Genomic DNA, 15622 nt, shown 5'->3' on the forward strand with positions numbered 1-15622 from the left:
CCCCCCCCCATCATCACAGACTCATGGACGCATAGTTCACAGACCCCTTTGGTACCTTTTTACTTCCCTCCCTGGAAAAAGGGTGAAAGAATTCAGAAGTTATTTGAGTCCTAGGTCAGGGAGGGTCTACCTGCATTATGGGTTATATGGTGGGAGCCCTTTAATCACACATTAGACCAGGGGTGGGCAAACTATGGTCTTGGGGCCACATCTGGCCCTTCATACGTTTTAATCCAGCCCTCAAGCTTCCACCGGAGAGAGGGATCTGGGGCTTGCCCCGCTCCACGCATGCTGTGGCTCTGCGTGGCTCCCAGAAGCAGCGGCATGTCCCTTCTCCAGCTCCTATGTGTAGAGGCAGCCAGGGGGCTCCATATATTTTCCCTGCCATTTAAATCCATCCCTATGTCTATCTTCATTCATCTGCATGTCCTGATCAATGAATTTTCAAGCTGTGCATTTAGCCAACAGAAGTCCTCTTATTTGAAACCTATTTTCAATTAAAAACAAACTCTCCTCACAAAACCATCCCATGTTTCTCCTTATTTTCAGGTTCCACAAAGGACTTAATTGAAACTTGCTGTGCAGCTGGACAACAGTGGGCTATAGACAACGGGGAGTGCACAGAAATCCCAGTCAGTGGGACTGATGGTGATATTTGCAGGTACGTAAACCAAAAACAAAGCGATCCAGAGTCATTCAGTGAGCATTGCTTTAGAGGAAGTCTAATGATTGCATGAACTGGCCAGTCTCCAGGGAGCTAGAACCAAGTCCATCCTCCAGATTAGACTGCTGGCTGACTGGCAATACAGGGTGTCAGGGTGGAATGAGAAGAGTTTTTCCCAAGATCTAGAACCTAATGTAAACAGATGCTTTTAAAGTACCTGCTGCTCAAAAACAAAATTCAGTGTTTAGCTTCCCTGTTGTACCCAGATTGGTGGAGATTTTTAGATTTTAAGACAGTGCAGCCGAATGTTCTTTACACTTTTGTTGACAAATATTAAATTCCATTATTTTTCTTACTTTTTATTAAATGGTAAATTTGACAACTAATCTGGTAGGTGGGAAGATACATTCCAAAGTCTAGGTTCTGATGCTCTTGCTCACCTGTAATAGCACACCACTCATCCCAGAGTCCCATTGGAATCAAGGGAAGTGCTTGCCATATTAAGTACTGCTCTAGGTGATCTCATCCCAGTATGGAGAAGAAAAGGATGACAGTTAAGAAAAGAGCGGGGATAACATGGATAACATGCTAACTTAACTCCATTTCATACCCTCTCTCTTTCTAGTCTGAAAAAGAGGCAGAAGTAAAAACAAAATAATTTGAATGTCAAATATGAAATCTGTGTAGATTCTTTAAAGTGATTTCAGCATTTTAAGATGCTGGTCTTATTTCTGAACTTGTGCTAGTGGAAAGGAGCAGTAAATCTATTGAAGTCAGAGATGCTACACTGTTGAAAACCAATGTAAGTGAGATTAAAATCCAGTCCATTGGGTTGTAATATAGCAGTATTTACACACAACAAATATATGAATTGGAAAACATAAGCTCCACATCTGCACTTGCAAAATTACAACAGTTGCACTCACAGACGTGTTTTAAAGATTCAAAAACTTCACGTAACAAATGATAGAATCTGTATCCTATAAATCAATCAGTTTCTATGATGATAGGCACAGTATGAAAACCTGGACAGAAAACCAATTGTGCCCTTTAGGAGCTGTTAAAGCAGGCATAGTTGTTTTGCACCTGCATCATACAGATACACATATAGGTGTTCTATTTGTAAGTCAAAATGCCTGTAAGTACCTTTGGGCAACCAAGTACCTGCAGAGAAGCAGCTAACTCAGTTCTGTTGGTATCCAGAAAAATATAGGATGACATAGACTTTACAGGTTAACTACTATTGTGTCCAGGATAGCAAATTATTAACAACTAGACTTCTTTTTTTGCAAATGATCAAAAGTGCCCTTGATCTTGTCACATCGGAAAGATGAAAGGGCCAGATCTTCATCTGGGGCAAAAGAGCACAGTTCCATGGGGCTGATAGCTATGCCAATTTACACCAGTTGAAGTGAGCCTAGAATGTCCCAACATTGGTGTCCTGTAGCACTATGCTGGGGCATTAGATCAGTACAGATTCAAAGACTGTGGTGTTACTAACTAAATCACCCACACCACTTCTTGCAGCACCTGGGTTTTCCTTTTATGTTTTCTATTCATCTACCCACCAGGCCTAACTTTTGCTTGTTCCATGATGGAACAATTCCTCTAGGTGGGGAATGGAAAATATATGAATTGAAATTATACGAACCTTAACTTCACTTCAATAAAAATAAAGTTTGCACAACTTTTTGGGGTTCGTGCCGCTCATTGGGAATGATGTGTGATGCCCTGCCCTCCTGTATAGATAATACAGACATGGTATTTAGCTCAGCCAGACAGTGAGATTTTTCTTACTATGTCCAGGAGTCACAAGTTTAAAAACAACCCAAAACTATAATGATATACATTTTTCTTCCTTCCCCCTACCCCCAGTCCTCCTCATTTTAAGCAGTAAATTAACACTTGTTTAAAATATGTAAGATCTTTTTAGCTAGTTTTGACTTTTCTCATTGACATGATGGATATAGTGTTGAATGTATCCCAATAATACCTGGGTCAAACTGGCTGCCAAGAAATGACAGCAATAAATTAACAAGGAGTGACTGCTGGAGCACAGAAAAGTTCTGCTGAAGACCTGTCAACATTAAGGAAATTTGCACTAGGATAACTTCATCAATGCAGTCAAACCAATACAAACTCCTAATATAAATGCACTGACCTAGAATAAAGCAGGGCTTACACTTATCCTGTTTATATCGATAAGAACATAACGAATGGCCATATTGAGTCAGAAAATGGTCCATCTAGCCCAGTAGTCTGTTCTCTAACAGTGGCTGGTGCCAGATGCTTCGGAAGGAATGAACAAAACAGGACAATTTTTGAGTGATCCATCCTCTGTCATCTAATCCCAGTTTCTGGCAGTCAGAGGTTTAGGAACACCCAGAGCATGGGGTTGCATCCCTGACCATCTTGGCTAATAGCCATTGATGGACCTATCCTCCATGAACTTATCTAATTCTGCGTTGAACCCAGTTAGACTTTTGGTCTTCACAGCATCTCCAGGTTGACTGTGTTTTGTGTGAAGAAGTACTTCCTTATGTTTGCTTTAAACCTGATGTCTGTTAATTTCATTGGGTGACCCCTGGTTCTTGTGTTATTTGAAGGGGTAAATAACATTTTTTATTCTCCCCATTTGTAATTTTTTAGATCTCTATCATATCTCCCCAGTCATCTCCCTTTTTAAGCTGAACAGTCCCAGTCTTTTAAATCTCTTCTCATATGGAAGTTGTTCTATACTCTTAATCATATTTGTTGCCCTTCTCTGTACTTTTTCCAATTCTAATGTATCTTTTATGAGATGGGACAACCAGAACTGCACTAAGTATTGAAGGTGTGGGCATATCATAGACTTATATACTGGTATTTATATTTTCTATCTTAATATCTAGCCCTTTGCTCATGGTTTTGCTTTTGATTGCTACTACACATTGAGCAGATGTTTTCAGAGAACTGCCCAGGATCAATCCAAGATCTTTCTTGTGTTGTAACAGCTAATTTAGAACCCATCATTTTGTATTCATAATTGGGAGTATGTTTTTCAATGTGCATAATTTTGTACTTATCAACATTGAATTTAATGTGTTTTGTTACCCAGTCACCCAGTTTTGTGAGATCCCTTTGTAATTCTTTTGAATTTAACTATCTTGAGTAATTTTGTATCATCTGCAAACTTTGCAGTCAGTTTGACCTGGATATTATTGGGGTACATGCAATATTATATCCATAATGCCAATGAGAAAAGTCAAAACTAGCTAAAATGTCTTAAATATTTTAAACAAAGGTTAATTTACTGTATTAAAATCTTTTCCAGATCACTTATGAATACGTTGAACGGCACTGATCCCAGAACAGGTCTTTGGAGGACCTTGCTATTTACCTCTCTCCACTGTGAAAACTGTCCAATTATTCCTACCCTTTGTTTCCTATCTTTTAGCCAGTTATAGATCCCTGAGGGGACCTTCTTTCTTATCCCATGACATATGTTACCTATTGAACTGCACTGGTTCAAGTGGAGCGTGTTTATATTGGAGGCTTGCACCAATTTAATACATTTATGTAGTTACACCAGTGTGAATATTTGAGAAAGGCCCCAGAGTCCAACAATCGATCTACGTAGCCGTCTAAGAATGGGTTTGTGAATAGGAAATAAATAAGAGTATATAATGTAAAGCTTTTATCTGCTGAACTAATGGTTCAGTGGCACGGTACCCAAAATTAAACCATCTTGAAATGTCTAAGGGCTTGTTTTCACTACCGGGATAAATCAACCTAAGGGACGCTACTCCAGCTACATGAATCATAGGAATGGAAGGGACCTTGACAGGTCATCCAATGCAGTCCCCTGCCTCATGGCAGGACTCAGTATTATCTAGACCATTCCTGAAAGGTGTTTGTCTAACCTGATCTTAAAAATCTCCAATGATGGAGATTCTACAACCTCCCTAGGCAATTTATTCCAGTGCTTAATCACCCTGACAGTTAGGATGATTTTTCCTAATGTCCAACTTAAACCTCCCTTTCTGCAATTTAAGCCCATTTCCTCTTGTCCTATCCTCAGAGGTTAAGAAAAAATATTTTTCTCCCTCCTCCTTGTAACAACCTTTTACGTACTTGAAAACTGTTATCATGTCCCCTGTCAGTCTTCTCTTTTCCAGACAAAACAAACCTAATTTTTTTCAATCTTCCCTCATAAGTCATGTTTTTTAGACCTTTAATCATTCTTGTTGCTCTTCTCTGGACTCCTTCCAATTTGTCCACATCCTTCCTGAAATATGTTGCCCAGAACTGGATACAATACTCCAGCTGAGGCCTAATCCACTGGAGTCAACATATCTTAGGTCGATTTACCCCGGTATCTTCACTATGCTGCGTTGACACGAGATGCTGTCCCATCGATTTATCGTAATCTTGTCGGGGAGCTGGAGTACAACTGGTCAACTGGAGAGCGCTCTACGGTCGATTTTAGTAGGTCTTCACTAGACCCACTAAATTGACCACTGGTGCATCAATTGCAGCAGCGTTGATCTCCCTATAGTGAAGACCAATCCTAAAGAAGTTATAAGTATAAAAATGACCAATTGCAATTCCAATAGCACTAGATCACTATTGTCCTCTTTTTTTTAATTGGAAAGGAACTTTTCATGGCAAAATGTTCTATTTCTGAGCTACATTAATCCATGCAGACGTTGGCCTTTTAACACCAGCTAATGATTTTTGGATTGTAGGTGCTTTACATCCAAAAAAACTACTTCATTCAGTGTTAGTCTCTTGGACATTTTCAAAGAGCCACAATAGCTGTCAATAAAATTTCAGATGTCCTATGATGGCAGTAAAAAATTAGGTTCAATCCTCAAATATGGTTGAACATTAACCACTAAAATTTCAAACAAACCACTGTTTTTTTTCTAGTTGTCAATTCACAGTGAAACAAGAAGCAAACATTACTGGAAAAACAAAACACAAAGGGGAAAAAGACCTTCTTCCTTTATTCAACCACAGACCAGTGATTAACTGATAACACTATTCATACATTGTTTAGCATGTAAATATTAACTTAAACGTGGTGCAGCTGGCCATTGACATTTTAAGTGTGAATGGCCGATGGCCAAGTTGCAGTCACAGGCTAGTTTGCACAGGAATATGAGACATCTCCTTACAACTTTTTTTTTTTCAAGCATCAGGAAAAAAATGAATTGGAAATACTTGTTTCTTTGTTGTAATAATCATACATATTGTATTCACAACCATTTTTTGGCTTGGAACTTGCTGTCAGTAAAGGATAATTAACTGGCTGTTAGCCATTGGCTGTTAAAGAGCAACATCCCTTACAACCAGTGCATGTTTGTGAGACTGCGGGTTGGAGAAGATTGAGTTTATGCCCTTTGGGTGCCCTGTTACCAAGATGCTCCCTATTGGACAATTCTTGTACTTTGCAGCAGGCACTGGAATTGGCTGTCACCAGCAATAAAGGCTTATGCCTGGAGAAAGTAAATCCTTTCCCTTCTTCCCTTGTATCACCTCAAAATGAGTCCACCACAAAATCATGAGGTTAAGAACATGAGGTTAATACTATATGTCAGTGGTGGGCAACCTGCAGGACGAAGGCCGCACGCGGCCCATCGGGGTAATCCCCTGGCGGGGCATGTGACAGTTTGTTTACACTGACTGTCCTCAGGCACGGATACCCACAGCTCCCAGTGGCCATGGTTTGCTGTTCCTGGCCAATGGGAGCTGAGAGAAGCGGCAGGGGCTGGCTGCCACTTCCTGTAGCTCCCATTGGCCAGGAACGGCAAACCACAGCCACTGGGAGCTGCAGGCAGCTGTGCTTGCGGATAGTTGTGATGTTGCACTCTATATGATTTTATGACAATATGCTAATATAACTGAAATATGCTTCAAGCAAAAGGTTTCTTGTAAGGTATCATTACAAAGCTTATAATCTACTAAGAGTGATCATCCTATTTGTATAAATGTACCACTCTTGTATCTGAAACTAGAAATATGAGAGATAACTCTGAGGACCTATTGTAATTATGCAAAGCGTAGGCTATTAATGGTGGTTTGGAATCATGATGACTCCCATTAACCAGGACAATCGACTGCAGATGGCTCTGGTTTACCTGTAAGTCTTCCTGTATACGTGTGTGCTGGCAAGTGGGTAATGAAGTCTTACAGTGATATGTGATCATGTCACCTGAACTGGAATCCATCTTTAACCTCGTGCTTTTTCATTGGTGAGGGGAGGGAACCCAGAGGGACAAAGGATTCCTGTCTTTATGCAAAAGATGCCACCTGAGTTGGAACAAGGGCTGTACCAGGGGAAAGGATTGTGCCCAGACTAGGAAGGTGTCCAGTCTGTGAAAGAGACTTATTGAAACATCTTTCAGGGTGAGATTTTATCTGTATTCCATTGTATTACTGTATTAGACTTAGATTTGTGTGTTTTGTTTTATTTTATTTTACTTGGTCATTCACTTTGTTCTGTCTGTTACTGCTTGAAACCACTTAAATCCTACTTTCTGTATTTAATAAAATCTCTTTTTACTTATTAACCCAGAGTATGTATTAATACCCGGAGAAGGGGAGGAACAGCTGTCCATATCTCTCTCTCAGTGTTATAGAGGGTGAACAATTTATGAGTTTACCCTATATATGCTTTATACAGGGTAAAATGGATTTATTTGGGGTTTAGACCCCATTGGGAGTTGGGCATCTGAGTGTTAAAGACAAGAACACTTCTGTAAGCTGCTTTCAGTTAAGTTTGCATCTGTGAGGCAAGTAATTCAGATCCTGGGTCCGTGTTTGAGCAGTCAGGCGTGTCTGGCTCAGCAAGACAGGGTGCTGGAGTCCTAAGCTGCCAGGGCAGGAAAGCAGGGGCAGAAGTAGTCTTGGCACATCAGTTGGCAGTTCCCAAAGGTGTTTCTGTGATCCGTCACAACGGTCAGTTTAAACAAAGTGCCTCGCAACCTGCCAGCAGATTACCCTGATGGGCCGTGGGTGGCCTGCGGGCCACAGGTTGCCCACCACTGCTATATGTTGAATGATGTTTAATCCATTGGTCTACACTATTTATATAGTGCCAGGCATTATGTTCTCTGAATGCTGACTGATAGATTATAAAGTCAGAAGAGACCATTGTGATCATCTGGTCTGCCCTCCTGTATAACGAGGAGGCCACAGGACTTCCCTGAATTAATTCCTGTTTGAACTAGAGAGAGAGAGAGTGTATTTACAAGCTTGATTTAAAAATGTCTAGTGATGGAGAACCCATCACAATACCGGAGTAGTCATTCCAATAATTATTTACTCCCAAGATTAAGTATTTGCACTTTATTTTGAGGCTTGATTTGTCTAGCTTCAACTTCCAGCCATTGGCTCTTGTTTGTATTTTTGCAGGCTAGATTGAAGAGCTTTCTACTATCAAATTTCTATTCTCCCTGTAGGTACTTATAAACTGGGATCAAACCTTCTCTTTGTTAGGATAAACAGATAGAGTTCCTTAAGTCTTTTGTTATAAGTCACGTTTTCCAATCTAAGATAGAATTTAATGGGTGAAATCCTGGCTCCATTGAAGTCAATGGCAAAACTCCCATTGACTTCAGTGGCAGCAAGATGTCACCCATAGGATCCATGTTAAAAAAGGTCATGAAATGCATATATTTCTGTGTCCAGTGACACATTCTTACTGTATATTCTTGCAACCTAATGGCACTACCTTTTGAATGCCAGTTACCACTTAACCCTGTTCCATTTTTGCAGAATTGCTCAGCAGCAGTGTTGTGTCTCATACTTAAAAGAAAACAGCTGTGTTGCTGGCATGATCGCAGCCAAGGAAGGAGATCTGTGTGGACCCGATGAAAGCGATACATGTGGAAGATCTTTTTATAAGGCAAGACCCTTTAGTACTTTTGCAAGTCCTATTCTGATGCAGATTTATTGAGTTTTGTGCACTTTTTTTTAAAAGTGCTTTATATTTGTATCATGGAGTTTAGTTATTTATAAAGTTGCATGGGTAAGGCATGGAAATCCTACCTAGCTAAATATTTTAGTAGTTTGCATTCAGGCTTAATTGTGCCCGAGAGTTCTAAACCTTTGTAATGAGGTGATATGTATTGTTTCTCTCTCATTGTTAAGATTAAACTTGCTGTTTTATTATTGCTTTCTCCGTTTGGAAGAGGGTGGAAGAAGTTTATTTCAGTTTTTATATCTGCAGTAGTAGATTTTAGAAAATGATAGGGAAAAGCTTAATCAAAGATATAATTGGAAAGGCCCATTACTGAACAATTTATCAGCTTAGACACATTATTGAATAGCAGTTTAATTTACGAACGAAACAAAAAATTTGACAAGAAACAAATATTTAGATTCCTATAGAGGCTTTTTTTCATAAGTAAAGATGGGCTCTTAACTGGTGGGTTGAAAAACGAAACCATGTGCCAGAACCTCAGCCAGTCTAAATCAGCTTAGCTCTATTGAAGATAAAGGAGCTAAGCCAGTTTACACCAGCTAAGGATCTGGCCTCTTATTTGTTATCCACATTTCTCCAGTTTGGGTCTGAAGTGAAGGTTTCAGAATTCCTTAAACACTGATCAGAATTTACACAGGTGTTTGTATGCTCAAATGTAATATTCCATTGTGTCATCAGAAAACTTATTAGCTCTGTCTGTTCTAATGCAATCGAGAGTCTTGCAAATAACTTGATTTGTTGGTAAGGAAAATATAAGGTCATACACTGTGTGGTATAGGGTTTAATTAGGTATGAAGGCGTATCATTTCTAGGGGATGATTGTCTTCAAAATCATATTTGTTTAGAGCTAAAATTCTGTGCTCAGAAACATGCAGCGAAATCACTGAAACTTTCACGACTCTATTTGTGGGTAGATTTTGACCTTTAGTTATTTCAGAAATAAGGCAAATATGCTACTCTTAGATCTGTGTGTAGGCGTCATATATGCAGTGCAGAGCACTATTGCTGTACTGTGCTTGCTTCACATACAAGGAACTCTCAATGAGTAAGGCCAAGTCGATGTGGTGGGGTGGTTTCACTCTACCAGTACAAAGTGCACTGTGCAGCTTTGTCAGTATAGTATTCCTGTGCCAGTGTAGGGTGACCAGATAGCAAATGTGAAAGATCGGGATGGTGGGGGGTGAGGGGTAATAGGTGCCTATATAAGAGAGAGTCCCAAATATCGGGACTGTCCCTATAAAATCGGGACATCTGGTCATCCTATGCCAGTGGAGCACTCCTAGTTTAGATGTAAGGCAAAATTCTCCTCTGGACTATCATTTGTATCTTAGTTGTGTAAAACTTGCAATCCTCAACACTGTGAATCCATGCTGGGCAGACATTAACATAGTGCTTTCATTCAAATGAAGTGATTTTAAACTCTGCTCTCCTCAAGGCAGGGGCTTTGCCTTTTTATTCTGTACAGCTCCTACGATATAGTTGCTGCTAACAGGAAGAAAAATGAATAATAATAGTAAATCACAACTCTTCAAAATTAAGATGTTTCAACAATATTATAATCAAACACTTCTCCTTTCATTGGTGGCATCATAGAAAATGCTAACGGAAAAACTATATAGTTATATCTTTTTTTCTTTCCATTATGGCTATTGCTTTTTAACTGTTCTAAGTGTAAGGACTTCACAGGGAATCTAGAAAATATCTTGCAGTCTAATACACTTAACCAACATTTCAAGACTCTGTATTTCTGGAGAGGAGCAGAACATGAAGTGATGAATAGAGCTGGGTGACTTTTTTCAGCAAATAGTTATTTGCCAATAAATTCAGTTTTTGTAGAGACAAAACTGTTTGCAAATTTATGCCAAGTTTGCCAAATAGTTTTAGCTAGACAAGAAATCAAAATGGTTTGTTTCAGTCTGACTCAAAATTTTTCATTTTCATTTTCGCATTTATGGAAAAAGCAAATGAGGACTAGATTACCTGAACCGTCCTGGGGAGAGGCAGCTTCAGTGTTGGGTTAGGGAATTCACCTCTGATGTGGAAGACCCCGCCTGATCTAGATAAGGGATTTGGACTTGGGTCTCCTACATTGCAGGAAAGTGTCCTAGCCACTGGGCTATGGGTTATTCTGGTATGGGACTGTCTCAGCCTCTACTGTTGAAGCAATTCTACTGTTTATAAATAATCAGTCATAGAGGCAGAGATTTAGACTTGGGTCTCCCATATGCTAGGTGCATGGCCTAATTACCTGACAGTAGAGTCATTTTCACTCTCTCTCCCTGGCCTCATAACTATTAATTGTCATTCAAAGTCATTAATAAGGATTTTGTTTGCTTTAAACAAAACATGGAACATTGCTAACAAAATGAAAATCTGTTTTAGTTGAAAATCCATTTTTGTTGGGAAACAATGTTTTGACAAATACTTCAAGCAGCTGTAGTACCAAATGCTAGTTTGTCAATGGAAGGAGTAGGGCCTGCAATTACAGATTGGTGCCTACACAAAAAAATGGTGTGAACAGACTTCACTTTAGAAAAGGTGGCCCAATCCATCTTTTTGGAGTTTTCTCTGTGGCTGTTAAATGTACAGCTGTGTACGGTGTTTGATCATCGATTAAATTTTTGAAGTTCTTACAAATAGATAGCAGTGTAAGCCACATTAGGACATGCAGTGTGCTAGAGCAAAGACTGAGAAGATGAGGGAGTAGAGTGAGCAAAGAGGGGGAACTGTTTTGTGTCCTGAACATCAGGTCGAAATATGTAGGCTCCCTGAAACTGCAGGTTTGAATTTTCACAGAGGCGACTCAGCCCTTCATTCTTCAGACCCAGAAAAACTGATTCCATGCCGTGCATTTTGAGAGTCTTTTGGAGGAAGGCCTAAAAGCTGAAATTCTCTGTTACAGCCCTGTCCGTAGTGGAAGCAGTGCTGGTGAAAAGTCCAAGTTTGACAGGGATGGTATGTGAATGGTACAGCATGATGCTGGGAAGAAACCAGCCTTTGACAGGAGATTGGTTGGTGCGACCAGCTCTAGAAGAGAGAGTTTAGTTCAGTTTTCAACCCATTCAGTTCTTGGAATTTCTGCTGACATTGTCAGCCCATGCCAGTTTAAATGTGGCTTCTGTTCCATGCTGTTGATTGTTGTCTGCAGCTGAACTAGACAGAAACCATTGGTCTTAGTTCATATGGGCAGTCTCAGTGGGGTTGCAGAGGTATAAATTAGAACTAGACATATTGACTCTCATCACTCATCTGGAGGAAGGGAGATTCTGAGTGCTGTCAAGCATTTTGTAATCATTCACTATGAATGTGGGCATCTAAATGTACTTATTAAGGTGCCAGGTCAGCTATTTAATATTCACATCATGGTGGGTATCTTCATTTACATATGATCTCCCGATGGTCTGTGTAGCAGGGTGAGTTAGCTCCTCCACTTCCTTGCTTGATTAGCTGCTAATTATGCCTAAACATGAGTGATGCTCAAAGAAGACTCTTAAACATGTATAGGATTTGGTGTTTGTCTAATGCACTTTTATGACGTGATTGTGGAAACTGCATGTAGCCCTGGGCAAAGGACAGTACAATCACCCCACCCCAAGGGAAACTTCAGGAGGGATGTGCCGTAGGAAGGAATGAGTCCTCCCCCATCTCCCCATCATGCAGGTAAATCGCACTATCTGTATTATCCCTTTTAGATGCACCCATGGAAGGGGAGAACAATTCTTAGCAGTGCATTCTGGCCTCTGTTTCCTAACCCCCTCTCTGCAGCCATCAGCTATTTGGGCTCGTGTTCAGGGGAGTCAGGGAATACCAAAGCCAGAGTCCAGTTGCTGGATAATAGGTGTCTGGAGGGAGCACTCTCTGTTCACCTGAGCATTCCTGGTACTTTTGCAGAGTGCTGAAGGAGGATAGGTCCCTTTACCCTCTTCCCATACTATAAACCAATTAAGGGCCAGAGACAATCTAGCCCTCAGTAGTCTGCTACATTGATGGACCTGGTAAGTACAGTGCTCAGTGTGTCGTCGTGAAGTTTAGGGTTTTGCAAATGGGATCGTAAATTGAATGCCATGGGATAACTACCGTCACCTCCTGCGATAAATGAACGATCTTATCGTGAAAGGAAAAGTTGATTATATGAGCAGTGGTGTTCTAACCTTATTTCAAACTAGCACTTCGCTATTTGTGCCCTTATTAAGAGCTGGCTAACTTCTTGTGTAGGCTAGTGTGAAAGATTCATTGAAAAAGACTGGGTAGTATGTTGACATAAATATTAATTATGTGATAATGATAAATTCACTTCATTTGGGCATTTGTGGATTGGTAATATCTTTATCGATTGAAGGCTATAAAGTATTGCACAATGTGCAGATTCCAATATGCGTTCAGTCATTTTCCCTCCAATGTATTTAGATAGCCCAAGCTGTCACAGGAGTACTATTTCATTTACTGTTGCTCCTGCAGTTTTGTCAAAAATCCAACATAAAGACAAATCTAATGTGAGACCAATAAAACGGTGACTTGCTCTATGAAGCTTGGTACTTATGAAAAGAAATCTGACAGTGTATATAGACGGTAATTGGGGCAGCGTGATTACGTGTTAAGGTTCTGTACGTTCATTTGAGATTGTCTTAAAGAACGTACAAGTTTTCAACATCAAGTCTATGGTGTATTAATATATATCCAAAACAATGACTAATGTATGCAACGGTTGTGAGCAACGGTTTCTACAGCATTTGTCTTCTGCTTCCATGCAAACAGTAACTGAAGTCCACATTGCAACTAAATTTTAATATTCATCCAACTTCAGTTGCCCTCTTTGTACTAGACAGGGATGTGTGGTGCGGCTCATGGGCAGGCTTAAAACAGCTCACAGGCCGGATCCGGCTCATGGACTGTAGTTTGCCCACCCCTGTCCTAACCATTGATTCAGACATCTTTGCTCCTGGGGGAAGTTCAGAGCAACTCCAGTTCTGAGGCTTGGGCCCACCTCTATTTATATATAACACAGGACACACAAAACCTAAATTGCTAATTGTCTCCTTCCTTTATAGCAATGTTGTGATTGCTGCACTCTGGGACTGAGAGTAAAAAGTGAAGGGCAAACCTGTGAGTCCAACCCAAATCTCGGCTATCCCTGCAACCACGTGATGCTATCCTGCTGTGAAGGAGAAGATCATCTTATTCCTCCAGAAATAAAAAGGCATCCCGAACCTCTGCCAACAGTGACACCTGAGAGAAGTAGGTTCCCTGGTTTTAATTACAGGCAGTTGTACAGATGAGCAGTTTCTCCATTCCAGACAGACAGACAGACACACACACACAATGTGATACTGTGGAAGTATGTTTTGGTTTCACTTTCAGTCGAAAATAAAGCGCTTCCTTTGGACCAGAGATGGACTGAATTGGGTCAGACATTTTAAATGCCTCTAAACTTGGGATACTCACTTATCTGCTGGTATTTCATTAGCCACCAGATTGGACGATGCAGCCTATTAGATTATCCAGAATGGTTACCCACAAAGCTTTCACTGAGCCAAATAGGACTGACTGTTCCTTTCTGTGTGCCGGAAATATTTACTAATGCTTAGGGCTTGTGTACACATGAAAGTTAATCTGGAATGAGGTAGGTTGTGAATTTAAAGCAGATTAACTCCACTATATTAGACAAATCTGGAGTAAGACATTCTTATTCTGTAATAAGAGCATCTACACATGGAGTTAACCAGGAGTAACTCTCCATGCCAACAAGACCTTAACCAAGCTCTCAGTCCTCTTGCTTCCTTATTGTTTGTCACAACACTGACATAAGGCCAAGTAGTTTCTACAGGATGTGCTGAATAGTTTCACTGAAAAAGGACTTGCCTGTTCAAAATGCAGATTTAGAGCAACACTAGCAACATTTCCTCCCCATCCTTTCCTTTGAGTCCACCTTCAGCAGAAGCAAGTAACTCCCTGCCAAATGGTATTGAAGAGGCTGGGGATTCCTGTCTTTCAGGCTCAGTAAACATAATGGTAGCAGCAGGGCAATCTGTTTACTGCCTTTTTGCCATAGGCAGATGGGCAGCTCTGAGCCCTTGAAAGATCCTTTTAAATTTGGTGGGAACAGCCATACCAAAATACAAAAGGAGATTGGTGGAGCTGCCTCTCAGTGCTCCCTAGAGTCACTGGTGCTGGAATGACTGAAAGTCAGTGGGTCATTCCCATGGAAAACTGCAAAGGTAAAGGTGGGGGTGAGTGCCTTTTTATAGCGGTAGCAACTCATAGGCTCTGCACCAAACAAAACTGAGGGCTTGTCCACATGGAGACAGTGCGTGGCAAGTCAGGGTATAAATCTACATCATGCTAGCTTGCCACACACTAATTGGCCTTTAGGACTCTGCTACCATGCACTGCAAGCTCCGTAGTGCACTTTTACAGCAATAGGTCAAAGCACACTACAGGACATTTAGTGCACAATAGCAAGGTCCACATGGTGACTTTGTGTGCAGCAGGTTTGTGCACTGTAGATTTATACCCTTGAGTCCCCAAGTGGCCAAGTCCTGACTTTGCTCCAAACAATCTGGCCCCTGGTTATGGTGCAAACAAAACTTCTTGAATAAGGTTTGCAAACTACAGATGAACTAAAACTGACATACATTGGACTGTCCTTGTTTTGCATTAAATACCACAACACCTGTCAGTCAGGGACTCAAGGTGCATTACAAACATTAATGCAGCCTCTTAGCATCCTTGCAAGGTGTGTAAATAGTGTTATATCCATTTTGCAAATGAATATACTGACACCAAATAGTTAAGTGAATTTACCTAAGGTCACACACTGAGAACTGTGGAATCAGGGAACAGAAAAGTAGAGTCAAGATTTGTGGTCCCTTTCTCTAACCACTAGATCATACTCTCTCCAGAATGATGGACCAAGCACCTGTTACACATAAGTAACAAGTAATTGTCCCCTTGGATAGCCATCTAGCATGCTGGATTTCAAATCCTTGCCC

The 15622-nt window shown here is 40.6% G+C and overlaps 1 protein-coding gene across 2 annotated transcripts in view; it reads left to right on the plus strand.

The window, feature by feature from the left end:
* FBLN2 (fibulin 2) overlaps nt 1–15622 on the plus strand; it is a 185095-nt gene that overhangs the window by 116941 nt on the left and 52532 nt on the right. For both annotated transcript variants that reach the window (XM_075073117.1, XM_075073116.1), the window contains exons 3-5: nt 550–661; nt 8426–8555; nt 13682–13868. In XM_075073117.1, coding sequence (XP_074929218.1) covers nt 550–661; nt 8426–8555; nt 13682–13868 — 429 coding nt within the window. The remainder of the gene's footprint in view (nt 1–549; nt 662–8425; nt 8556–13681; nt 13869–15622) is intronic.

The sequence above is a fragment of the Chelonoidis abingdonii genome, chromosome 17, assembly GCF_003597395.2.
Source record: "Chelonoidis abingdonii isolate Lonesome George chromosome 17, CheloAbing_2.0, whole genome shotgun sequence".
NCBI classification, from domain to species: domain Eukaryota; kingdom Metazoa; phylum Chordata; order Testudines; family Testudinidae; genus Chelonoidis; species Chelonoidis abingdonii.